This window comes from Balaenoptera borealis (assembly GCF_965194805.1).
Source record: "Balaenoptera borealis genome assembly, chromosome: X".
NCBI classification, from domain to species: Eukaryota; Metazoa; Chordata; class Mammalia; order Artiodactyla; family Balaenopteridae; genus Balaenoptera; species Balaenoptera borealis.
In genome coordinates, this window is record NC_138881.1 from 18,322,694 (window position 1) to 18,350,479 (window position 27,786).

General features: G+C 34.4%; 1 protein-coding gene across 5 annotated transcripts in view; it reads left to right on the plus strand.

Moving 5' to 3' along the window:
- Positions 1-27,786, plus strand: part of CNKSR2 (connector enhancer of kinase suppressor of Ras 2) — a 263,636-nt gene that overhangs the window by 103,335 nt on the left and 132,515 nt on the right. For all 5 annotated transcript variants that reach the window (XM_082375497.1, XM_082375498.1, XM_082375499.1 and 2 more), the window contains exons 6-8: positions 13,901-14,020; positions 20,226-20,285; positions 23,943-24,011. In XM_082375497.1, the coding sequence (XP_082231623.1) occupies positions 13,901-14,020; positions 20,226-20,285; positions 23,943-24,011 (249 nt within the window). The remainder of the gene's footprint in view (positions 1-13,900; positions 14,021-20,225; positions 20,286-23,942; positions 24,012-27,786) is intronic.

The window sequence follows — 27,786 nt, forward strand, 5'->3', positions numbered from 1 at the left end:
CCTGTAATATAGAAGAAATCACTTGGAGTCTAAAAATCTGTGTCTGAATCCTAGTTCTATCACTTTCTATCTCAGTGACCTTAGTCAAGTGATTTAACATTTTTTGAGCTTTTGCTCTTTTTTTAAGGTAAATTTTAACAATTAAAAAAAAATTACTGAGATAAAATTATGTTAGTTCCAGGTATACAACATAATGATTCAATATTTGTAAGAGACTTTGTTCTTAATATGTAACGTGAGTATGTGTACTCATATAACCTAGTAGAGATTACAGTAGCTTGAGATATGCACTAGAACATAAACCGCCTCAGACCAGACCCGATATCTTTATTTTGTCTGGAGGGTAAGGGAGGCATTTGTCAAGAGGAAGGAGAACTTATCACTTATGAAAACCTGCTCTATCCTAGGAATTCCAGAGGCAATACAAGCATCAGAGTGTTCTTCAATACCTGGGCAAACTGAGATAGCTCAGAAAAGTTGTGAGGTGTGTCTTTTCCTGACATAGATCTCTATTTAAAGTTGAGTAAAGAAAAAGAATGGGAAAGAGAAGAGGAAGTATTCTCTCATATATTAGAAGAAAATCTTTCCCCATGAAGTAAGTTTATTAAGAACATCTATTTAATGTTCTCAATGAGAACTAAAAGAACATTGTTTTATTTAAAATAGAATACCGTACTATAAAGAAGGTAAGGCCACTATAAACTGAGCATAATATGGACTAAGAAAACAGTCTCTAAAACTCAGAACATGGAAAAAGAAATTAAACCATGCTGAAAGCAGCAAAAAGCAGACTGGATATTGAAGAAAATTGAAACAGTGAGACACAAGATAAACTTTAATGATGCTCAGATATTTAGTAAATTAATGAAAAGATAAAAAATGAGAGAAGATAATAGCTATACAGTATAGATTATGGTTAACCCACCTTCAATTAATTGTTAGTTTCTAAGAAAGAAAGTAATAGGAAACAAAGATATAATAGAATAATTTAGAAATAGAAGTAGGGAAATTTGGATTACTCAACAAAGTCAGAAAATGTGTTGGAAAGATAACAGTTTCAACACAAATGAACTTATATACAAAACATAAATAGAACCACAGACATAGAAAACAAACTTATGGTTACCAAAGGGGAAAGGTGGGGGGAAGGATAAATTAGGAGTTTGGGATTAACATATACACACTACTGTATATAAAATAGATAACCAACAAGGACCTCCTGTATAGCACAGGGAACTATACTCAATATTTTGTAATAACCTATAAGGGAAAAGAATCTGAAAAAAAAAAGATATAAATGTGTGTATAGCTGAATCACTTTGCTGTACACCTGAAACTAACACATCATTGTAAATCAACTACACTTCAATTTAAAAAAAGAACAATTTCAAGATATTTTCTGTAACATTTTACAATTTCTATGGCAAGAAGCAACTTTACATTCATTCAACCAGTGGCAAGAGAGAGATGTGAGGTTTTGACTTCAAAGAAACAAATTTTAGAGTGTATTCACATATTTACTCTGAAACCCTAACTGCCAGAAGACAATGGAACAAAATCCATAAGCCTTTGAAGCAAAACTGTTTATATCTAACTAAATTATCATTCATAAGTGAAAGTAATAAAAAGATATTTTTTAGATCAGCAAGATCACTAAAGGACCATTTTGAAAAGTATACTTGAATATGTTTACCAAATAAATGAAACAAAAGTTGAATTCCAGGATAGGAAGGTTGTGGTAGCAAAGGCCTGAAGGTGAACAACAAAACCAGATGAGATGGTGTCTTAGTTCATTCCTGCTGCTTTAACAAAAATACAATAGACTGGGTGGCTTAAACAACAAACATTTTTCACTCTTCTGGAGGCTAGGCAGTCCAAGATCAGGGCACCAGTAGATTTGGTGTCTAGTGAGGGCCTGTTCCCTGATTCATAGAGGGTCTTCACATGGTGGAAGAGGCAAGGGGAGCTCTGTGGGGTTTCTTTTATAATGACTCTAATCCCATTCAAGAAGGCTCCAAACTCATGACCCAATTACCTCTCAAAGGCTCCACTTCCAGATACCATCACACTGGGGATTAGGTTTCAGCATATGAATTTGGGGGGGGGATACAAACTTTGAGTCTATAATAGATGGAGAGGAATAAAAAAGTATATGAGTTCTAACTACTATTTTTTAAATGAGGGTTTTTAATGATAAATCAAAAATATAATGCAAATATCATTGAATTTATTTATTTTTTAAAGAGACAAGCTCTGTATTTCTAAATTAAACCACGAAGACTACCGTTACTTTCCAATGGCAGTTATCCTCAGAAAACAAGGATTTCCTGTAAAACTAATGAAATACAAATTTTCACCTATCGATTCATAAACACAAATACACACACACATACACACACTACCACACACTAAAAATATCCAAATGCTGGTGAGAATCTGATGAAATTAGAATGGACACACCGTCTTGCTAGGCATGTATGTTCATAAAACCTTTTTAAGTTTTAGTCAATTTCAAGGCTCAAAAACATTAATACTGTACTAACATTTATGTAGTGTTTAACATATGCCTTAGGCACTATTTTAAATGCTCGGTATAAACTAACTCATTTGGTCCTCATAATAACCTTATGAGGTAGGTATTATTACTGTCATCTCCATTTTACAGATGAGGAAATGGAAGCATAAAGAGGTTAGATGACTTTTGCCAAGTGACTCAGTTGGTCTGGCCCCAGAGTCCATATTCCTATACTATCTTGGGAATCTAGTCTAAAAATAAATTCTAAAACGCAATAACGTTTTCTGTAGAAAGAGTTTATAGCAGAATTATATGTAATAATGAAAAATAGGCAATAATAGGTTAATGCTTCAGTAAACTATGGTGCATTCACAGGATTAAATATTCATACTATTTGAAGTTGTATTTGTGAATATATGATTTATGAATAAATTATCCATAAATAAATTTATGAATATACCAAAAATATTTTGTGACAATATTAATGGGAACATTCTAAATGATAAGTAAAAACCAGATTCAAAGCATTATAAACACAGAATAAATCACCATTGAAAATTGAAAAAGAAAATATTCTATATTAATATTTACTGTGTTTATTTGGTAAGATGATAGCTGATTTTTTTTGTTTGTTCATTTCAAGTGTCCTCCCAAGTTTCTTCAGTTAGTTTATGTTACTTATATAATTTTTCTTTATAAAAGTAAATATTTATTATGTTTATAATCCTGATGGCCTTGAATGGGTAGTTTTATTCTCTGCATAGTGAAATAGTCAAAAGAAGCTTGGACAATCCATAGGTTACATTTCCTGTTCAGCTTTTTTATCTTTAAAATTGGAGAGAGTTGTTTATGAGAAAGTAGTAGACTCTGAGGACCAAAAAGCTGGGTAGAAAAGAGGGTTGGTTGGTTTCAGTGGTAGACAGAGATGTCTATTAATATGAAATGTGAGAATGAATAAAAGGAGACTGGACAGCTTGGGTTTCCTTGGAACTTGCCGTTAAATATAATGGAACAGATGGCAGAGTGTGACCATAAAGGACGAAAGGAAATGCAGATATCAATGTACTATATATCTGAGTGCTTGTCACCTGATGATAAAGAGGAATATATTTCACCTCTCTTGATTTGATATTTCCTTCTCAGTTAGGCTTTGTCGCTGATTACGCGTTCCCTGGCATGCTGGAGCCCATCTGTTTTTGCTCTGCACAGATCCTTGTTTTATACAGGAAATCAGATGCAGGGAATCTGGAGTTCTCTTCAGTTCTGTACCCTACTTTCTCCTTACTCCCACCTTTCACTGCAATCTTTGAATCTGGAGAGAGAAGCATTCCTGAGAAGCCATTTCAGACCTTGTGCTTTAGCAGACTTATTCTGCTTGTCACAGCTCTGCTGCTCTCGCTGGTGAACCGCGAACACTTGTCAGCTTTGATAAGCTCATGGAAATCCCAGGCCAGGCATTGATCATTAAAGTCACATTGTTTAAATCAGATTGTACTGAACTCAAATACACCTTTTACATTAACCAACAGTGTGATCTTGTATATGGAACTTGCTTTGTGCTAGCATTTTACCCTCATCGTTTTTATAAAGATAATGAGAGGAACAAATGAAGTAAATGCCTATTTTATTATTTTAGTGTTAACACTATCTTTTCGTTGTATAGTACTTTACAGTTTACAGGGTATTTTCATGAATGCTCTCTCTTCTCTCTCCTCTCTTTTCTCTCCAAGCTATTTTTTTTCATTACTTATTTAGGTTTGATCATGAATTAGGCTTATTTTGGCTTGTTAACTATTTGTTTTATTTCATGAAAATTTTGTATGTACTTTTTTCCTTCCTATAAGTGTATGCGTTCTTTACTCATAAGCTCCATTTGGGCTGAGATTATTGTTCCTTCTCTGCTATCTAGACTAGAAATGGCTAAAACCGCATAGAACCAACAGTTAGGTTAAGAGAAGAGCCTGGAGGAGAAAATTAAAAGGTCATTTTAGACTTTGCCCCACCATCTATATCATATCATTTATGTAAGCATAGTTTCCCTCTTCTAATCTCCCAAAACCTTGCAGATGTAAGTACTAGGGCAGCAGCATGCCCCATAATAAAATAAAAGTCATCATATTAATATTTTATCTTTAGAGATTTCTTGAAAACAGTGGTGGTCTAATTACTTTATAAAAATAATCTTATATTGGTCCCTGAAGCTGAAATGGCAGCTTTGCCAATTATAGACTCTTCTCTTAAAGCTGTGATCTTGGGCCATTGCAAACTGAATGTTTTTGTATGGTTGACATTTTGGTTGTAACTGTAGCATTTGAACATACAAATTATGGTCAGTCTCATTAAAACATGAATTCTAATACTGAGTTTTGTAAATAGAAAGCATTAGGATGCTTCTTTATTTTGAAAGTTAATGTGACCCTTCTATTTTGGCCCCCTTCACTGTCTTTGTGGTCAATCTAAAGAAGCACGCTAACTCTATTACTGAAATAGGCATTGATTTCGTGAGTGTCGTATTAGATTATCTTCAGGTTTTGGCAGTTTGGTGCTTTATCGCTTTATAAATTTTTTAACTGTAAATTAAGTTCTCCACAACTGTTGTCTTGTACAGGAACGAAGGCATCCAGATAGAATATGATGGAGTTAGAAGATGTTTGTCTTTTATGGGACAAAAAAAAAAAATGTGTATATACTAATGGGAATGTAACCACACATAAAAAAATCAAAATAATCTGTTTTCACTGTGTCTTTATGATTTGGATAGACAGTATGTAAGTTGGTATATTATGGATGTTTTTGCTAATATCACATTTGCTGAAAACATTTTGCATTGTAAAATGCTTTCATATTCAGATTGACTCTGAGTGTACAATCCTCGCTCTCAAAGAGTATTCATTTTAGTTGTTGAGTCAAGTGAGGCTGAGTAATGTAATAGAAAGAGCAGCAATTTGAGAGTTAAAAAGATTTTGTGTCCTGACCCCATTCTGGCACTTACTAGCTGTGAACAGACTAAATTAGCCTTTCTGATTACGCTGGGGGATTGGAGTGTCTGTGATTTCAAAGGTCTAAATGCCATAAATCTTTGGTGACTAACTCACAAGATCAGTAGAAAACAGTATGACCACATAAAAGAGAGAGATTGAAGGACTATCTTAATCTAAGACCATTCTTTATGTGATCAAAGACACTATGGATTTTTTAAAACTATAGTTATTGTCACTGTAAATGTAAAGATTTCTTCAAAAAGGTAATTGAATCAGTCTGGAGATGGATATCACATGGTAACTTAAACAAGGGAAGTTTAATCTAAACTAAACTGCGATAGAAGAGTACCGATATAGATGTAAAGAGACTCTAAAAGCATGCCCTAGGACTGGGGGAGAGTACCCAAGGAAGAACAGCTTGAGGTGGACACCTTCCCCCACACTGAGGGTCAGAAATCATTAGAACAGTCAGGTTGCGGCTTCACTGAGTTGCCTAAACCAGAGCTGGTCCAGACAAGCAGGAAACAACCTTCCAGGATACAGGCAAGTGATGCTGGTAGGAGAGCTCACAGAGAGAGTGGGGTGCTGCCGTGGGTATGAGGCTGAGAGGGCCACAGGATGATGGTCACTGAGCCCAGGCTGACGCTGTGAGGTCACTGAGGGACTGCATAGTCTGAGCATCACGGATGTCCCCACACACATGTGTCACTGATGGACGTTGTAGCAGAAGCAAGAAAAAGCAAAACACTGCCCAAAGGGAAGAGAAGCCTCCTTCTCCCTGCAGTATCCCTCCAGCACCCTCTACTGGCACAAACTTAACATTGTCCTTAATGTGAAGTGGAAATATTTGAAGAGACCTGCCTGTCATCATAGAGCAGACACTGAAGGGTGAATTTGGAGCTGACAACCAGTAAACTAATAGCTGGTACAATGCAATTAGCTCTTTTCTCCATAAAATCATATATGGCAACTTTGAATTTCTCTACTATATGTAAAGACATTGCTCCCAGGTCTCTGCTGTTTTTCCCCTATTTGCCCGCAAGCTGTATATATGGTGCCTGGATTTTCCAGAAGCTCATCCAATCATAATGAACAGCTTCACTCTTGCTGTTTGAATCTAAAGTAAAATGAAATTATCTTCCTAATAACCTACATCTTATTCGAGCCACTAATATGTCCAGACCCTTGTTAATCTTGAGCCTGGAAAGTAGTGTGCCCACGAGTGAGTACTCCTCTCATCTGCCTGGGGACTCCCTGCAAGCCTGCCTGGCTCTGCTTCCTGCCCCTGAGAGAGCAGGCAAATAGGGTGGAGACTTTCCCAGATCCAGTTCTGGTTTCCAGCTGACTGTTTCCCTATCAGAAATCAGAGGAGCAATGGAGGCTCTTGTCCCAGCTTTATTAAATTCAGACCAGGATGTCTCAGGAAAGTAGTTGGAAGTTGGAAGTGTCATGGGTCCACTTCTTGCTCATCAATGTAGGTGCACATTTGGGACTGATGTTCTCTCACTGTTTGGTACTGACTTCATCATTCTTAGATGACTATTATTTTAAAGTGTTATTGCTTCTTTTCTGTGATCAGGAACACAAGGACAGCATGGTTAATGTCAGTGATGTTAAGGACAAAGCCAAATACATCACCGGAAACACTGTCCCAGGTTGAGAAATCCTTGAGCATAGCAGTGGCATTTGAATCATGGAGCAGATACTCAGTGATTGTTGAATGAATGAATGGCTTAATGAAGCAGTGGTGGTGGTGATTTCTTTCCATTTTGCTAATTGTTTTGTTATGTTTTTTTCCCCACCATCAGAGTTTGAAACCTAAAGGGATTGCAGAGTTTTCCAGGCCTTGTTGGAACAAAGTTCATATGACCTTTATTATTTATTTGCAAATACAGTTGCTTTCTGAAGCTATTGGAAACTCTTTAATCTTTGCTGTATACAAATATAATTTTTACATGGGTTTAAAGTTGAAATTTTATTCTGTTGTATTAGTTTTTTAAGTTTAAAAAATTGTTTCTATTCAATTCTCTTTACTCACATGAGCAATAAATTCTTCCTGTGTTGGGGAATATGTATGTAGATTAATACTTTTTAATATCAATTTAAATTCTCTTTATGAATTTTACTCTTTCAAATTTACCTGTGATTGTTCACTCTTGTGTCTTTTTTTAAAATTTTTATTTTATGTTACAGTATGGTTGATTTACAATGTTGTGTTAGTTTCAGATGTACAGCAAAGTGATTCAGTTATACATTTATCTATTCTTTTTCCCATTTAGGTTATAATAGAACATTGAGTGGAGCTCCCTGTTGCTATACAGTAGGTTTAGGGTACCATTATAATGAGAAATGCAAAATTGCTAGCTCAACAGAGATCTGGCAAGTACTACAAATACTGTATTTCTGAATGAGGCTTATATAATTTAGAGTTCTCACTGTTTAATATGGAATAAATTTGCACTATTTTATAAAAACAAAGCCTCTCTTGTTCACCAAATATGATGCAAATATCATGCTCAGTTGGCACAGAGTTGCATGATTTATAATACTGAATTATACTAATATATAAACCAAACAATAAAATAAAAATATGCTCTGTCCTCTAGACTATTTTAATTGAACTATTATTTATATCAATAACTATTTTAATATGTATACACTATTTATCAAAATTAAACTTTTGTTACTGTTTTCCATGTTACTGATAAGAAACCTGGATTATTTAAGCTATACTTAAATTATAGCTTTCACATCATTCTTGCCATCTTAAAATGCATATTCATCTGTTTATTATTTCCTCAGTTTATCTTGGTTTTATACTCTTGTCCCTTTTATGTATGTGTATATCTGAAAGTAGAAATTTCCTTTTGTAAAACCTTTTGTTAAGCTTATGAACCTGAGGTTCTTTCCTACGTCAAATGAATGTCTGATTTTTAAATCTAAACATATTTCCATTCATTTCCTCCAGTATACTCAGAAGAATAGCCAGTATTCCACTTATTTAGAAAAACATAAATAAAAATACTTTAAGTAGCTCAGTCATGTCTGGCTGAGTGTCCTCTGAGGCTAAGAGGCTAACTTAAGACTTCTTACCTACTCCTTAGCTTTTCACTATTGTTTGTACTTAGAATGCTTTCTACATTTCCTTTTTAAAATACAAAAGCTAAAACTTCACATATTAATCTAAAAAGTATCTAATAAATTCAGTGATAATGAAAGAATGCTGTTCAGAGATAATGAAATAATGCTATCTGCTAATTGGTTAGTATATTAATGTAGGGTTGCTGTTTTTCGAATCTTCACGATGACTAAAATGTTGCTTTTATGACTTTTTAAAAACCGCTGTTTATTTTATACTAAACGTGCTATGTTCAGATCTTTTTTCCCCTTAAGAACTTTTAGATTTGAGTGAACCAGCCATACACTATATGCAAACCTATATAAAATATAGTATGTATACAGAACAGAGTATGAAAACGTCCCATTTCTTCCTGAGAATATGCTCTATAATTATATTAATTCATATTTGAAATTAATGTAAACAACTGGAGAGAAAAAAAAAGACAATACCATTAAATCCAGCCCATGACACTCTTCTGTTTTAAAAGTTTCTTAAGTCACAGCTAGCCCTCTCTGTTAACTGCTATTCAGTCACAAATCCTTTGTCACCATTTTGGGTAGTATAAACAGAATCCAGAGGATCAGTTATAATACTCATTGCCATTTTATGTTCCCTTTAACTTTACTAAAGACATATTATTTACTAGGCTTTAATTTAAAATTTAAAAATTTCCTTCTGCTTTTAGAACTAAAGATAAATAGAATTTAAAATCCTTTGGTATTTATATTGCAAAAATAGCAGAAGAATCCCCTTTATACAAGTGGTTACCAGTTATCTTCTTGCTAGGAAAGAGTTGTCCTTTTGTTGTTAAAATTTCAAGTTTTCCCAGAGAGCTGTGTCTTTCATAGTCTCAGATCTACTAGTCCTTATGTAAACTGCATTCTAAATTGCAAGAACACTTGCAGGCTCACCTTATATTTCATTATACTGTGTAGTTTAAACATGTTAATACAACATCCATTTAATACTGACATAGCTTTTAAACAATACAAAAATGAAATTGATCAGAAACAAATGGAGATTTAAGGATCGAAGTAAGAGATGGTAAGCATAATGATTAAGAATTCAAGTTGTGTTTTTTTTTTTTTTGCCAAGGCAATGACCTTTGTCTATTTATTTAGCCTTGCTTTCTCATCTGCTAAACTGGCTATAATACTACCTACTTCAGGAAGTTGTTAAAAGGATACATGAAATAATGAAGTATTTAGCGTTGTGCGGGACACATGGTAGGTGCTCTATAATGTTAATGTTAACTTTTAATAATAAAGGATACATTTTTCTTGCTATATTATAGTTAATTTCTTTTTTTGGACTATTAGGTAGCAATAGATAATACTGTGTTTTAAAACAACATAATACCACAAATTCACTGAAGGAAAAAATTCACTTTTTATAAGGATGTGGAAGGCATTGTGCTAAATGAAATAAGTTGGACAGAGAAAGACAAATACTGTACGATGTCACTTATATGTGGAATCTAAAGAATACAACAAACTAGTGTCAGCTGAAAAAAATGCACAATCTAAAAGCTGAGAATTGTGTTTTATTTGGTGGACTTTCTGAGGACTCAAGCCCTAGAGGCAGCCTCTCAGATAGCTCTGAGGGACTGCCCCGAAGAGGTAAGGGAGGGGCCAGTATATGCATGGGTTTTTGCAACAAAGACCAGGTAGTGGGAACATCAAAATATCATGTTAATTAAAGAAAACCAGACATCTCAAGTTAATGAATTTAGTACTTTTCTATGTACGGGAAGATGCAAGAGCCTGGGCTCATTGAAATCATTCCTTTGATATGCACCTTAGGCCAGTATCTTGTTCTTTCCCATCCCGAGTCACCTCAGGGTGCACCTTTGAGGATGGCTGCAGTGGCTGAGGGCTTGGTAGTGGGCAGCCCATTTGTCTCCATTCTGAGTTCCCTCAGGGCTCACTGCTGGGGGGCAGCAGTAGTGGCTGTTGGCTTGGTGGCCTCAGCATCCTTTTTATGCTGATATGGCAGGCAACATTTTTCATTCGCACTAGTGAATATAACAAAAAAGAAGCCGACTCACAGATATATGGAACAAAGTAGTGGTTACCAGTGGAGGAGGGAGGGGCAGTATAGGGGTAGGGAAGTGGGAGGTACAAACTATTGGGTGTAAGATAGGCTCAAGGATGTATTGTACAACAGGGGGAATATAGCCAACGTTCTGTAATAACTGTAAGTGGAAAGTAACCCTTAAAAATTGTATAAAAAAAGAAAAGGAAGTTCTAAACCCTACTTCAAGTTCAATAAATAAGTAAATAAATAAATAAAAATAAATAACTTCCCTGGAACTTTGCTGTAGTACCCTTAATGTGGTTTCCTGCAGTGGCTTGATGTATGATACAGTAATGAGTATAGAATTAGCATTTAAAGCCAGGCCATTTTATACCCCTTCTAATTGGCTTATTTAGCCAAGTGCCAAATTGCTACAGTATAAAAGTTCTAGTACATTGTCTCTAAAACAGGCAGCAAGGTTCTAATGGAGTTTCTTTTCTAAGTCTTTCTATTATTTTTTCCAAAATCTTTAATCTGTTAAATCCTGATGGCTTTTCTGGTAAAGTCAGTGTTTTGCTCATCTTTCGTATTCCTGGCAGACTTAGCACATTGCAGGCATTTGGCAAACAAAATTACTCAAGAAGAGAAATCTGAAAAAATGATTTGCAACTTAATACAGTAGATTTAATTGGTTTTTTTTTTTTTGTAAAAACACCTACAATGTAGTATTTCTGCCTTTCTTCCTTCTACTCCACTTTTAAGTGCTTCCAGTGCTTGAATAGGAGAGCTACTATTGCTCATTACCAGCGTGTCATATGAGGCCCTGAATGTTGTAATGCACGCGTGTTGAGCCATTTTTGTATATCCATTACCTTCCTATTTATTTATGCGTTGGACTCTTTTGAAATATGCTTCAGTTTGTAGAAACCACAGAGCGTTCTTTTTAGCATACTGATTTACTAATTTTCAGATTATCATGCAATTTAAGTATCCTATATAGAAACCCTTCACATTAGCATTGTTTTCCACCCCCTTGAGATAAAGAGAAAATAAGAATGAAGATGAAACCACATATGGAAGGAAAGGAATAGTTAAAAGATTTAAATCTGCCCCAAATTGTTTTTCTTCCTGCCAAACAGTAGCAATTTGAACTGTAGCCAGTTTTTGTAAAGTGCTGCCATTCTGTCTTTGCCCCCGTGGCCGCTGATGAATATTTTCAAGAGAAATTTAAAAAAAAACCCACACACACACACAGAGACTGGGGTCCCAGGATGGGCTATATAATATGGGAGTGCAAAATGAAAATATGGAGCCCCTTGTTCAAAAACAATTAAGAATTCCAAAATGGCACCAGCAAAGCATAATGATAAATGCAGGCCCTTGTGCACAGGTCACATGCCCATGAGGCTGGCCCTGTAAGGTTCCCTATTTCTGAGAGGTGGTCTTCCTGTTGGCACTTTGCTTAGCAGCTCTTGAATGAAGGGTAAATACCTTCATTGTATCTCCTGAGAGCGCTGAAACTTGAATATCAGAGAGAGTGAAGAGATGTGAACTCTCCATTATGACCATGCAGTGTGATTACTGGTCATTGTAAGATGGTCAGCAAGGCCATGGCATTAAGAATATGACATAATTCATCCCATGAGTAAGAGCTGAGCCCTTTGAGCTTATGGAAAGCAACAGGGGAGAATAAGAGTTTATTTGGTGTCTTCTTTGGATAGGAGCCATATCAGACTTTTTTTTTTAATACATTATCCTGATTAGTCATGTAAACCATATAAAGTAATCTTTATTACCCCATTTTCTACATGTGTAAACTGAACCTCAAGGATATAAAATAACTTGCTCACAGACACACAGCAAGTAACTGGCAGTGTGATGATTGCCTACGTCTCTTCATACCAAGCCCACGTGCTTTGCATGCTGTCCACTGTCTGTCCTTAGGAGCTGATAGCCACAATAAAAGTGCAGCCATGAGAAGCAAAGAGCAGGACTGCAAGAAGGGGGAGAAATTTAGCCTGGCAGTTTCTGTGGGGTGAGGAAGCTGAGCCCAGCAAAGACTGAGGCCATGGACCATGTACAGAATGCAGCAAATAAAGAGTCCTGACCAGAAGGAGGGGACTGTCTCCCTTACAGTGGAGTAATGCAGTGGTCAAAGAACAAATGTAACATGTTGGAGATGAATACAAAGTGACACCTTGAGTGCTGCAAAATTGTAGCTCCTCCTACAGTAAAGGCAAGAAAACAAAAACAAAACAACCTCCAATGTTGGACAACCAGGCTTCAGTAAGTAAATGAGAGTCTGTGAAGCATCCAAGGGCCAGAACATTTTAGAACAATATATTCCAAGCTTCATTCACTTATGTTCTACTTTCTTCGTGATTTTACCATGTCTCAGTCTTAACCATACTATTATGGATGTAACATACATTAAATCTATTATTCTCTATCAGCATGAATAGATTTATACTAACTAAAGCACTAGCTTTCTGTCCTCAATCAAGCGAGTCTACTAATTGTTAAAGCTCATTCGCTCTTCAGTTTATTCAACTCATATTAATTGCCTTATATGTTCTAGGATCTGTCTACCAGGGTTAGGGGAGGAAGAGAAGTCAGAGATGAGTAGGACATGGTCCCTGCCTTAGAGAGCTTCAGAATAAAGTTATCATACAATTTCAGACTGTTCATAGAACATTGAGAAAGCAGGACTGAGGGAGTGCCAAACTTTGCCTGGAGTAAGGGGGAGCTTGGAAAGGTAACCTTGAGCAGGAGAGTCTAGACAAATGAGTGGGAGGAGTTCACCAAGCAGATTTGGAAGATTCATCTTCCCTGGATTTTGGCTGGATTTTTTTCTAAACTTTTCTGATCATGAAGTAAAAACCATCAAGGTTTTTGAACTTATTGAATTCACTTCCATCTAACGGTTGGCATCAAGAAGTTTTCAGATTATTAAGATTGTTTAGAAATAATCATGTTATTTTAGGTCTGATGAATCAAATAATAGAAACAAAACATAACCATAACTTTCTTGAATATTTTGATGTATAGTTCTTATATCCATAATTTAGAATATAGGTGTGTTTTATGTGTGGGTATTTCTTAACCTGAATACCTTTTTCATACAGACTTTATAGAATAAAATGCAAACTACTTTCTTCTACTGTTTTTTATTTTTCCTTGTAAAAAATGTTATAATAAAAAGTGATTTATATGTTACTTACAACATGTATTTACCATAATGTTTTTTTGCTTTTTGTTTGCTTTCAGTGTAAAACTCTTTCTGGAGTCTGTGACCACATCATATCCCTGTCATCAGATCCTCTAGTTTCGCAGTCTGCCCACCTTGAAGTGATTCAGCTGGCAAACATCAAACCAAGTGAAGGGCTGGTAAGAGATACCATGTTTATCAAAGCCACCACCCATCAACAGACAGCTAATGGTATGGGCAGAGCAGCCCCCAAAATGAGAATCCCTGAATTTTAACAAACTTTGAATGGTTTGGGGGTTTTTTTCCCTAGAGGAATTGAGGTAGTGGGAGTCAGTCATGATAAGAAGTTTTATAAAGATAAATGAAAATGAAAGAGAATTTAAAATGGTGATTTCTGAATTATCCTGTTTACTTTGCTAAATAAATTAGCTTTAATTACATTTTTCACCCCCTACCAAAGTTCCTTAGGTTTAAAGGAAGTTTAAGTTATGAGTTTTATAATAAGAACCACAGTGTTACCTGCCCATGCAAATGAGTGTTTTGTTTATTTTGCTTTTGTTTGTTCCAGTTTTAATAGGTCTCTCTTCCCTTAGGTTGTGTAAGCTAAACAAACCTGATATTCTTTATAATTCTACTCTTTCTTTTAAGGGTGAGTAAGCAGGTGGATATTGCTAAAACTAGGCTAACATCTATGAGATGTATTTTTTATTATGTCATAATAAAGATAATCATCTTCTATATTTTGTTCACCTGATTAAAAATTGTATTGGTTCTAAATTTAACCCAAGGGAGAGCTTTTCCTTTAATGAGCCTCTAGAAAGAAAGCGTATAATATTAATATTAATGAGGGAGAGACACAAAACAAGAAACTGGCTGTAGAATATCTTACCTACTACACAACTATTACATGTTAGTTTGGTGCTACAGCGTTTCTACTTTCTCCCTAGAGGTGAATTTTCCAAGGATACTATTAATGATGTTTAGAAAGTAGAAATCTTGAAAACTAGTGTTAACAACTTAATTCAGATAATATATTCTTAAAGATCTCTATGCAGGTTTAAATTTTTATGTGGCCTTTCTTCTTCAACTGTATATATGTGTGTGTGTGTGTGTGTATAACTGTTTCCGAGGGCAAAGCCTTCGTTGGTCACCAGTGATTTTTTGGTTTGAAGCCCTCTATTCTATAGAGTGACTTTTCTCCTGTTACTTAACAAATTACTTTTGGGTAACTGTAGCTCCTTGTCTTGTTGTGGCTTTTATCTGTATTTTCCTGGAAAGATGGAACTCAGCATCTCAGACATAGCCAAAGTATGTCATCATTGTAACCTAAAAGTGTTATATCTATGTTATATCTTTGATTAGTTTAAAATTTTTATTTTAATGTTTATAAACTTATTTGAAGTAATATTTATGATTTAAATTCTTACTATTCTTTTTGGTCACATTTACAACATCCAGTTTTATTTAAAGCATCTTTCCACCCATAGTATTAAAGATTTTCCTTTCAATATCTCCCCTTTCAGTAGTTCTGAAGGAAAGAAAGCTCTCTAAGCATGATTTGCAGAGTGGGAAATTATGAACTAATTAGATTAGGAGACAGAAAACCTGGATACAAATCACTTACATAAAATAGAGCTGTGAGTGTGATCTGGGGCAGGTGAGGGAGTAAATTTAACTTCCTTGGCCTTGATATTTCCATCTGTAGAATGTTTGGGGTAGGAAGGGATGGACTAGATCCTCTTTAAAGCTCCCTCTAGCTCTATGAGTTTGCAGTTCTGAGGATGGTATTGTTCTAAGAAAAGAGCTTGTTTTTTTCCCTGTAATTACCACTGAAATAATGGGGGAAAAATAACCATGTGAAGTGAGTCAACACATTGCTCATTAATGGACTTGATGAAATCTTGATTTTCATTTTCAATGAAGGTATAGCCCTGGACAGGTCTTTTATTTTTTAAATTTCAAGTACATAGAGCTGGGTCTGCTCTTTGAAATAGTCATGAACTTAAAATGCTAAGAACCAGATTCAGTTAGTCTGGAAGACAGCTGGTAGAGAAAAGAGAACAAGTGAGTGCCTACCATTTTCCAGGTATCATCCTCACAACTCTATAGAGTAGGTATCCTTACCTACTCACAGATCCTTACCAGTTTGCCGTGTATGACATAGAGGTAATATACAGTAGAGGCAGGGTTTAAATCCAGGTAAATCTAAATGAGGTACAACTTAACAAAGATTGTTCCATTATCCCACATTTAAACTTGGGATTGCTAAAGGGAGGTATGAGATGTTTAGGAGAATGACTTTAAAACTAGAACTACTTAGAGAAATCCATTTTAAAGGACAATCAGCAACACTTCATTGGGAAAATAATTCCAAGGGAGGAAAAGAAAAAGCTAACGTGTTGAATATTAATAAAAAGAGTTAAGTGTAAAACCATTGTGATTCATGTTAAAGGGGAGATGACTAAATGGAAATTTTATATGAGTTACTCAAGGCATCATTTTAAAAATCAGCCACCTTTAAGTAAGTTTAGTCAGTCACATTTGAAATAGATTTGAGGATTTCGGTAACATTTAGCATGTGCTTAGCCATAGGAAGTGTTTAAATGAAGGAAAGAAATAGAAAGATGTGGGAGAATACCAAGCTTTAATGAAGTTTAATCAGCTTAAAACATCTGCAGCCGGTCTTTGGCTCTTTCAAAACAGAACATCTCACATAGGTAAAAGGTAACTGCTTTGTTCTTGCACTGATAAACTGGATAGATTGTTCATCAGCTTTCTACCTAATTAGTCAAATCTCCTAGGATTTCTTAGTTTTGAGAGTCCTGAGCATTATAAGGAATGGTGGGAAATGTGCTTAGTAATGGTTAAAATATATCAAACTAGCTTCTAAAATGCTTTTAAACAACAATAATTAGCAGAAAGTTAAAGGAAGGAAAATGAGAGCTATTGGAACATATCAAAACTAGATCAGAGCCAAGAGATAGGTTGAATAGAGAGGAAAGGGCTTGGGGAGCATCCTTGGGGAAGCCTCTTTGCCTCAGAGAGTTCTTTTGCTGTTTAGGCACTTGGACTATCTCCAAATATGCCTTCTTCCATTGACTTGACTGTGAGGTGGCTTTGGCTCCCGTTGGTTAACCGCCATTTGGAGATGGTGAAGCAAATGTCATTTTGGCAAGCTGAACAGAAGAGAGGGAGCTGTTGGAGTCAGCTCCAGAATTAATTAATTGGTTAAAAAAAAAAAAAGCAAGAAGGAAGAATGAAGATTTTGATGAAATGGAAGACCAGATTTATCTCAGTTCCAGAAAAAGAGCCATTTGAATTACATGTCCTCCTGCTGTTTGACCCTTTCTCAGAGGTGACCAAGTGATCAGATGTATTTCTGTGGACTCTTCATTATTCAGAAGATGATTAGTTTGAAAGTCATCCAAGCAACTTGTTTCTTCTCTTACTTTCCTTTGGTGCCTGACTTTTGGCCATTTTTCTCATTAGTACTACCAGAGGGAGATAAAAAATCTGAAGAAGTCAGTCTTGATTATTAAAAGCAGTTAAAACTAATGGTTTATTGAGGTTAGAAATGAAAATACTGCATAAAACAAAATATCTTCATTCTTTGTGGCATTTTAAAAATGTGCTTTATTTCTATTTTATTGCTCATAACTGTGAAGTTGCTAGAACTGAACTCTGTATACATAGCTCTATCCTTCTTTATTTAAGCATTTAAAAAAATTTTTGTTCATCTGAAAAAAATTAGCTTTAATATAAATTACATAACATTTAAATATATATAAATAATGATAAAATCCTCTTCCTATAACTAATAGATACTTGCTTTATCTTACAATTGCCATTTTAAAAGTTCCTGGGCTTCCCTGGTGGCGCAGTGGTTGAGAATCTGCCTGCCAATGTCGGGCACATGGGTTCGAGCCCTGGTCTGGGAAGATCCCACATGCCGCAGAGCAGCTGGGCCCGTGAGCCACAACTACTGAGCCTGCGCGTCTGGAGCCCATGCTCCGCAATGGGAGAGGCCGCGGCGGTGAGAGGCCCACGCACCGCGATGAGGAGTGGCCCCCGCTTGCCAGAACTGGAGAAAGCCCTCACGCAGAAGCGAAGACCCAACACAGCTAAAAATAAAATAAATAAATAAATTAAAAAAAAAAAAAAAGGAGCATTACTGAATACAAAAAAAAAAAAAAAGTTCCTGGTATGTGCAATAATTACATAGGAATTTTATTTCATTAGTCATAACTAGATTATCTCCATGAGTTCTTATGATCCCAATGAATATAATGACTTTTCTAAACATTTTTCTTAGGAGACTAGACTTTCTCTATGACCCAATCATTTTAAGAAATTATATAGAGCTTTTGTCCAACACCTTAATTCATAATCAGTAATGCACAGTGTTGAAAGAAGTGTGGAGAAAAATATAATAAGCTTTTGCTTATAATTGTCAGAAGAGATGGGTGATTTAAATAAATTTGTAAAATATCAAACCCAGTTACTCTTTATAACCACTTTGCACGTAGTATATGTGTGCTAGAGAGGTCTTAGTCTTTTTAGAATAGATGTTAAACAGTGAATGTTTGACTCAATATCTAGTTTCCAAATATTATGTTCTAATAAGAAAAGTGAAGGTGTACAACTCTCTTGTTAATAAATCTGTAAATTAGGAGCCTCATGGTGGAGAGTGTGGTTAGGAGGAGTCAGATTGCCTGGGCTTGAAACCTGGCTTCACCTCCTTTGGCAGACTCCTCAGTTTCCTTATTTCTGAAACAGAGATAATGACAGTTTGTACCACACAGGCTATTGTGAAATAAATGTCAAACACTTAAAACAGTCCTTAGCACAATAGAATTCACAGATAAATTAACATCTTTTAAAATTACATTCATTTTGTTTCACATCAGAGATCCAGGCTCAGCCATTTTTCTAGGTACCAACATCTTAGACATATGACATTACTGAAATGACTTTTCAGAATTAAAACCTACCCAATGACTTCTTAATAGTTCCATGCCATGAACTTACTGCTTCTTGTTTTTATTTGTTACTTATTTTCAGTGAAAATACATGTGTATTCAGGTATAGAAATATATAATTGACATAAAGTTATAGGAAATTAACATAGTAATTGTCTACTTCACATAATTGTTAAAATATATGCTTTTTCTGAAATGATTGTTGTTAGTTATTAAGCCCCTTATGTTTCAGACTTCAACTTTATTAAAATTAGTACTTTTTAATTTTTGAAGTCAATATTTTGAGATGCAAAGCACTTTTGACATAAAACTCAGTTAATTTTTACCCGAAGAGAATTTAAAGTAACAGAATCGTCCTTAGACAGGAAAAAAGGCCATTCACAGAATCATCTATTTTTGTTCTGATTTACTTAAGTGAAAATATTTCAATATTTAAAATGTGAATACTTTCTTGTGATTTTTTTTTAAGGTCCTGTCACTATGCATAATTTAAAGCTTTCATTTGCTCTTAAAGCTTGCACAATTTGAAGGTTTCTGGATAATCTTTAAACTTTAATGAAGCTTTTTCTAAAATCGCTTTATTTAAATGGAAATGGAATCTCACCCTCTTTGTTGGAAGGAGGGGTTGCCACACATTACCTCCGAATTATTTTTTTTAATTTTTGTTTAGAATTAAAAAAATTTTGTGGGGGCCCACTCTGAGGCTTGTGGGGTCTTAGTTCCCCGACCAGGGATCAAGCCCGGGCCCTCAGCAGTGAGAGCACAGAGCCCTAACCACTGGACCGCCAGGGAATTCTGCCTCTTAATGATTGATATAGAGATGATTGGATGTAATTATTAAAGCTTCATCAATAAGAAATTAAGGCAGAAAATGTAGGATACCACAAAAGAGGAACAGAAAAAAATTTTATATAAACAATATTTTATCATTCTTCTGTCTCCAGTATTTCTGTAGTGGCTCTGGAGAAACCTACTTTTTATTGTGTAATATGAATCAATTATAATAAGCTAATAACATCCCAATATTTGAATTTCCCATTGTAACTTTTATTTTTCCACAGAACATGTAGTATGGATTTTGAGGGGAGTGAGGTGTGTTATTCCTTCAGGATATTGAATTACCATGCTGCATTTTGTAAGTTTCATAGGCAGTGCACTTTTCAAGAAATCATTTGATTAAGCTGAGTACAGGCTTCTTCAGGCAAACTTTAGAAGCCAGAACATTCAGAGAGGAATTTCTTACCAGTTTAAAGACAGCCTTATTGGGTCATGGATTCATCCCCGGGGCAATGGCAATTCTAATTTGATAGGGCTTTTTTTTTTTTTTTTTTTGTAAATGAGGTTATAATATACTTGAAAATATTTCAGTTGCTTCACTTATTTTTCTATGCTGTCTTTTTCTTAGGGTATGTATATTAAATCAACATATGATGGCCTCCATGTAATTACTGGAACTACAGAAAATGTAAGTATTCTAACATTTCATATTTTGGTGTGTGTTTTTCCTTTTATTGTTAAACAACTTATATTAACACATAATTGAGGTTGACTTCTGAGGACATGAACAGATTAGGATATAAATTAAAAAGACATATTGAGTTAGTAGGTGCTTTTTTGGGGAGAATTTCAGTCATTTTAGTTAGTTTAGAATAGCTGTTTACCTGAAGTAAATCGGATGTTTTTTGTTCACAGCCAGAGATTTGTCTTTGTTAAGTATTTTCTGATTCATGACAAGTTATTGTGACATCTAAAAGAATCCACTTCCATCTGTCAGACAGTTTAGTTTTATTAGGAAACTTAACTCATGTAAGAAAGAAACATCAGATAAGTCAGGCTTTCTGAATACTTGAAGTATAATTGAACTTAATTCAGTGGAGGGGCAGCATGGTATAGATCAGTGTGTTTTCACAGTGAGGTCCGTCCCTGGACCAGAAGCATCAGCTTCCCGTGGGAATGCCCCACCCCAAACCCACTGAATTAGCTCTGGAGACCAGCCTGTTTCTTAATAAGAGATTCTGTTTTAACAGGTGGTTCTGAGACATGCTCCAGTTTGAGAACCACTACAAGCAGTGGGTCAGAGTCCCTAGGCCTAGGCCCTACACCCAATTTTGCATTTTAAGGGCAGTGTAATATTTGGCAAGTCATTTACTCTATCATTGCTTTAATTTCCTCAACTGTAAATTGGAAATAATATATCAAATAATATATCATCTGCATTACATACCTCACTAGGTTGTTGTGAAAATAAAATAAGCTAATAAATATGAAATACTATGCTATAAAGAAAGAGCTACAGAAATGTGAAGTGATTGTGTTGGACATTAACACGATCAGTGTAATAGATTTGAATTTCATAGTAAGTCATTTTTTCTGCACTTGGTTGTCCCAGATTTCCATCCCACTCTCTTAAGCAGGTTCTGAGCTTTGAAATTTTTTCTTTTAGAAATTCTGACAAGTTGCATGTTTATACCATGTTCCTTCAAAGAAGACTGAGGTGGAATTAGTTAATCTCAAGTTATTATTGTTCTCAACATTTTACCAGCATTTTCTCTTTAAAAAGACAACATTCTTTTCACCTGATTCACCTATTACTTCAATCATTTATTGATCTTTTCCCCCCTCCGCTTCACTTAGTTTCTTGTGCATGGTGAAACATAATATACATTGCAGTTGGATTGTTTTACTGGCTTCACATTGATATTAAATATGAGAGTTATATGGGATCAAGAATATCAGTTATATGCATATTGTCAACTATTTAAAATTTTTAAATGCAGTGAGATGCTGTATAAACTATGCTCCTGTCACTGATTGATCATTCTCATTGGTGTGTACATTCCCCTGATACTTTGTTTATTCATTTGTTCATTTAACAAACCTCTGCCTCATGTCTGCTGTGTTCCAGGCTTAGGACTAGGTATTGAAACAATTTTTAAGTTAAAGTAGCTTGCTGCCCCTAAGGAGTAAAAGTAGGGGTTTATCTGTGTAAACAGGTAGTGAAATTTGCATAGATAGACAAAGGAAAAAATAGTAAATGTTGCCAAGTGAAATCAGGGAAGGAATCACAGAAATGGTCATTTTGAACTAACTGTATCTTGAAGTATTGATAGGAACATATCTCTCTATATTGTATGGAGTCTGTAAAAAAAACTTGAGCCCTATATGCATTGCTTATATTACTCAGTAATATTTGATAAATGGATGAGTGACCAAAGAAAGATTGATTCTATGAGTAGTTCAGATATAAACCATATATTAAGAGGTATCATTTAATTCTTTTTTCTTGAAAATATTTATTTTTGGTACCCTCAGTCATTTATCATTAGATCTGTGTTGAGTCTTAGTAAAGCTGCTCACTAAGTGGGTAAGTTATTTTGCTTTGCTGTGCCCTAGTTTCTTAGTTTTCTCCTATGTAAAATGAGGGGTTTGAATAAAATAGCTCTTTTAACACTGAAAGTCTATAGTTTGTATGAATTATTTCCTTTTTTACTCATCCGTGCAAAAAGTTGTTTCAGTTTCTTTGAATTTTATGTACCAACTATCATTTTCTTTTACATCATGACTTAGAGCCATTAGCTTGATTTTTTTTTTCATACTCTCCTTTAGAAAGATCAATTGTGAGCCAAAAGCACAGGAACTGACTCTATAGTTACAGCTTGGTTTACAAACTTTTCAGAAATGTTACATGGTACTTGTTTGATTTGGTAGGTGCTGCAAAATAAATACTTGTTTTTTCTTGTTATGACACTATTCTTAGGGTTGGGTTCACATCCTAGATGAACTACCCTCTTAATCGTATGGTTGTGTTATTACTTCAGTAACTGGAATTCCCTGAGATACCATCTAATCTCGGATTCCAGCCTCTGACAAATAATTTTATTGTGAATTTTTAAATTCGTTAAATTGATTGTTTTAAGACGTATTTATTTTGGAAATAATTGGAAATTGGAAATAAATAAAAACTAAAGGAACTGGAAATCACTTTTAAAGAAAATCCTATTCCAGTGTCTCAAAAGTAGCATTTTACTTTGCAGATTGCATCACCATATCATTCTTCTTTAGCTTTCAGTAGATACGAATGAGTAATATTACAGTATTTATAGTTGTGTTTGATAACTTAACACACATATGAATACCCAAATATATTTTTTCATAAAAACACATCTGTATATTCAAAAGTCCATATGCATATTATCATTAAAATGTCTAATAATATGCATAATCAATAATCGATAGTCACTAGAGGGAAAATAAAGGATAGAATTTTAAATTCATTATCCATACCTACAATATTATAAAATTTCTGTCTTAAATCTCATTTTAGTTTCCTAAAGACTTCATAAAACTTGTCAACATTAGCTTACCAAAGTTGTTTTTTGCTTGTCTTTGTTTTTAATGTCTTTGGGGAGTAAAGGAAAAAAATGATAAAATTGTTACATCCTGTAGAAATGCTGGCATTTTAGTTTATTTAATGTGATTTTATTTGCCTATACGTTACACTGTATGAAACATAAGAAATAGGATTCTCTTGTAGTTAGATACTTAGAGAGAGAATGTTATATAATGTAACTTTGAACAAATGGCAATCCATCTTTTAATTTGCTTTTCTCATTTATTCAGGATTGATGGTATTAATGATGAAATAAATTAGCAATTTCATCATTAGTTGACAAAGCTTTGATGCCGATCATAAGCATGTACTTGAAAATATGTGTTTGCTGACGTTAATGTGAATTATTTGTATTAAATGAAAAAGATCAACGTTTAAAAAATAATGTTTTGACATATATATTTTTGAACCAGTTGCCCAATAGAGCCTGAGAGGGTTGTCTGTTTAAAGTGTGCAATTATCATTTTCCCTTAATGCTGTCAGAAACATATTGGTCTTTTACAACATAAATACCTATATATTGTTTTACATTCCTGCTTTCTATCATTAGTTATACGTAGAATACAAATAGTATATCAAATATTAGTAACCATTTTTGCTAGTTTATTTTCTTGAAGATTATAATTAACTCTTGATCTAATTTAAAGGGGTGAACTTACTGTAGTGTTTCCATAGAGAAGAAATGACTGATAAAATTTATGCTCTTTATCATTTCCTTTATGTTAAATTTAGTCACCTGCAGATCGGTGCAAGAAAATCCATGCTGGTGATGAAGTGATTCAAGTTAATCATCAGACTGTGGTATGTATAATTACCTTACAAGTCAGTGGGAGGAACTAATATAAAGATTGCCTAAAGCCTTGAAAGAATACCAATGGAATGAAAGGCCTGTTTGTGTACAAAATAATTGAATAGCCTTTTAAAAAATAACTATTTTTCTTAATTATCTGAAGAAATGTAAGGCATAGTTTTAAAAGAACATGAGGAAATATTGGTGGTGGCTGAGTTTAGATGTACATTTCTATATGGACAGGTGCAGGATAATATTACCCTATGAACTGGGGTGATCATTTTGGTATAGAAATTAAAGTGACAGTGCATACAAATTCAACCTTTTCTCGATATAACTTTTAAGTTTCATTTTATAAATTATCAAATTACCTAGTAGATATGTTTTGTAACAGCATACATTCATTCATCTACTTTAACATTGATTTGTTCATTAAAGTGTCTGGCAGATTGGTTTATTTTAATGTCAGTTTTTAAATTTAAATTGGAATAGCTGAATTGGCTTTTCATTTCCCAAAAGAGGACTATAGTTTAAGTTTTAAAACTATTGCACTTAACTAAATAAGTTCATATAATTTTTTTGCTCTATGAACCTCACGATTCCCTTTCTAGCTAAGAATGACAGTGGCATTCTGTGCCTACGGTAGATTTTCAAGGGCAATTTTTCTTAATCTTAGATTTAGAAAATGAACATCATCTGATTTTCATTTTGGACTATTTTCTGTCTCAGTTGATCTATCTCTGCCAAAATAAAGTATAAAGTTTTTAAAAAATGAAGTTAAAATTAAAATAATCTGATTATTGATTAATAATCCTCATTTTAAAAGAAAGTGGTTTTTTTTCCTGGTAAATATTCTACTTATGGCTCACTAACTCTTCAGAGTGAGTAATTATTTCCTGTTGTACCTTTTAACTAAATTTGGTTTTGCATGTTCTAGTCATAGAAGAAAGGCTGTATTTTGGGGGTAAGAAGACTCATGTGAAAAGTCTGATCTTTCTCGGTGATTCTGATATTAAGGCAGACGCTATTTCAATTTTGGTTTTGAATAAACTGAGAAGTTCATGATATTTTGGAGAGGCTCCTGAACACTGATAATTAAAGTTATGATGTTTCTTCAATGAGTTCATTATCTAAGTGAATAAAAGTTAATGAAAGTTTGAAAAATTAAATGTGTGGGTGTAAAGTTAATACTAATTATTGTTAGTTAATGCTAATTACTGGAGAATATTGGTCATCGACAGAGCCTATCTACACTATGACAGTTTTGATGATAAGTTCTCATTACTAGAAACTATACAAAGTGATTGTCTTGAGTAAAGTTTCTTGTCCCCTAGGATGAGGATTTTGGGCAGTGGGATAAAGCAGCTGCTGCTTCTAATGTTCATGCTGCCTCCATTTCTACAATGTGACCTTAACAAATATGACATCTGTTGGATAGTTGGGCCTATTTCCAGTTGGTCAATTCTAAGAGGATAGAGATTAGTCTCTAATGAAAAATAAAATTGTTAAAATGATACTCTTTGTGGAGCAAAGATTCTCATGTCTATTGTATATGAAAGTCTTTAAAAGACTTCAAGTGAACTAATAAAATCTCTATGGATTGGTGATATTTATATACTGTGAGAATGTGTCAACACATCTTTGCATCACAGGGATATTCTAAAATATTAAAAACTACACAGAATGATGGTTGGGGGAACTTGCTTTCAGTTTTTGCTCTGAAACTGACTTATGGTTTTAAGTGAGTCATGGTAACTATTTAACTTTATCTTTTTAATAATAATAACCATAGCCAACACTTACTGTGTTCTTACAGTGTGCCAAGCATCATGTTAAGTAGTTTACATATTTTATGTCATTTACTTCTCACAATAATCCTATGAAGAAGGTGTAAGTGGAGATTGAATGATTATTTAACCCACCCACAGCTCAAAGCTCACTGACTACAAGGCCCATGCTCTTACTTCAGTTTTATTATACTCCCTCCCCAAAGTCAAATTATAAAATTATCAAACAAAAGGGGAGGAATTCTAATAATCCTGTAAGTAAACCCCAGGATTCAGGGAGAGACTACATGGAGCCAAGGGTAGAGAAGAAGACAGGAAGTGAGAATTTACGTAACTGGGGTAGTGCTTCAGCTGAACTGAAATTAGAAATGGGGTTGAAATTTAACTTGACTGCCACTTCTTCACTCACTCCTTTCCTTCAGATAGACAAGATATGTAAAACACAATGCCAGGCACACATTAGGAGTTCAACAGAAACTAACTTTCCAACCTCCCTTCCTCCCTTTTACCTACTACAACAGTTGGGCCAATTGGAGTCCAGTTCCTTGACAGACTGCTACTACAACCTACAAATTGATTTTGGTTGATAATAGAGACATTCTCTGTTAGGAAATTATGTTGAATTCCATGAAAGTAGCCTTCCTTAATAATGTGATCAATTACCAGATTGTCTCCTTTGTGTTCAAGTAGAGGCATAGTTGTGCAAGAATGGTGCCTTTCATTAAATGCACCCTACTCTGTCCTCTTTTTCTTGCTATTGCCTGCATTGTGGTCTGTGCAGTGCTTTTAACTTCTTACCAGACAATATACAGAAGTGGGGAAATGGACATTATCCGAGTTTTATTACTATGAAAGGTTTGATAGGTTGATAAATTAGTTGAAACAAGTATAAGTTAATTGCAGTCTGCAATTACCCCTTCTGTCCCTGCATTTATAACCAGGGACATTAGGGGTTGGTTATGAAATAATAATTACATTAAAGTATGGCCTAATACATCTGAAATACATATTTAATGATATTTTAATCCAGTAATTAACTGACCAGAATAGTGAGATTTTGCCAATATTATTCTATACTAATCTAGATTCAATAATGAAAAGAGTAATATTCAATTTTATATTTTGAATGTTATTAGCCCAGTTAGTAGTTTTCTGTAATTCTAAAATTTCCTACTGCTACAGGTAGTAATGTACAATATAAAATTTGATAACTTTTCTTATTATAAAATACCTGTAAAAGCAATGTGAAATTTTTCCCTAAAAGTCTGAGAAAGTTAAATAATCACAGATGAATTCAAATACTATTTTTTGAAATTGCTAGTATGGTATATCTTCAAGATATCCAATTAGATGTGTGTGTTTGTGTGTTTCTAGTTTGCTCTTTTTTTTAAAATACATTTTCTTATTTGAAATGAAACTGGAAGTTTTATGTCCTTTTTCACGTTGCTATATTCTTTATTATAAGTGGCTTTTAAGCTTTTCTAATCAACATACTTCTGTGGCTGAGAAACTGTGGCTGCCAGGTAGGAAGAAGAAAAAATCATGAACATCCAAGCAAAGCAGACTGAGTCCTATTGCATGTCTTCCCTGCCAGTGAAGATCCAACTCCTCAAAGGCTGCTGGAATCTCCCAAGATTTTTTCCACTTCATCTGCCACTACATTCCTCTCTGGGAGATACCTCGGCATAGTTTGAACCAACAACTCTGCCCTCATGATGCACTTTTAACACTTTTTTTTTTTTTAGCTGATGAGACTACTTACAGTTATTAAATCTATCTGGGCATATTCCTAATGAATCTGTTAAAATTTCATGTCAATGCTGTTTTTGGTGTGTAAGTGTTATAAAGATTCTATCCATACTAAAAACAGATATTTTCTTCTTAGGGATATCAGTTGAAAAGAGTGGGGTATGTGATGGTTGAATCCAGCATTTGGAAAATTTTCCTTTTATTTTGTGTATATACTAAAACATATTCACTATTATTTTGGAAGGTCTTC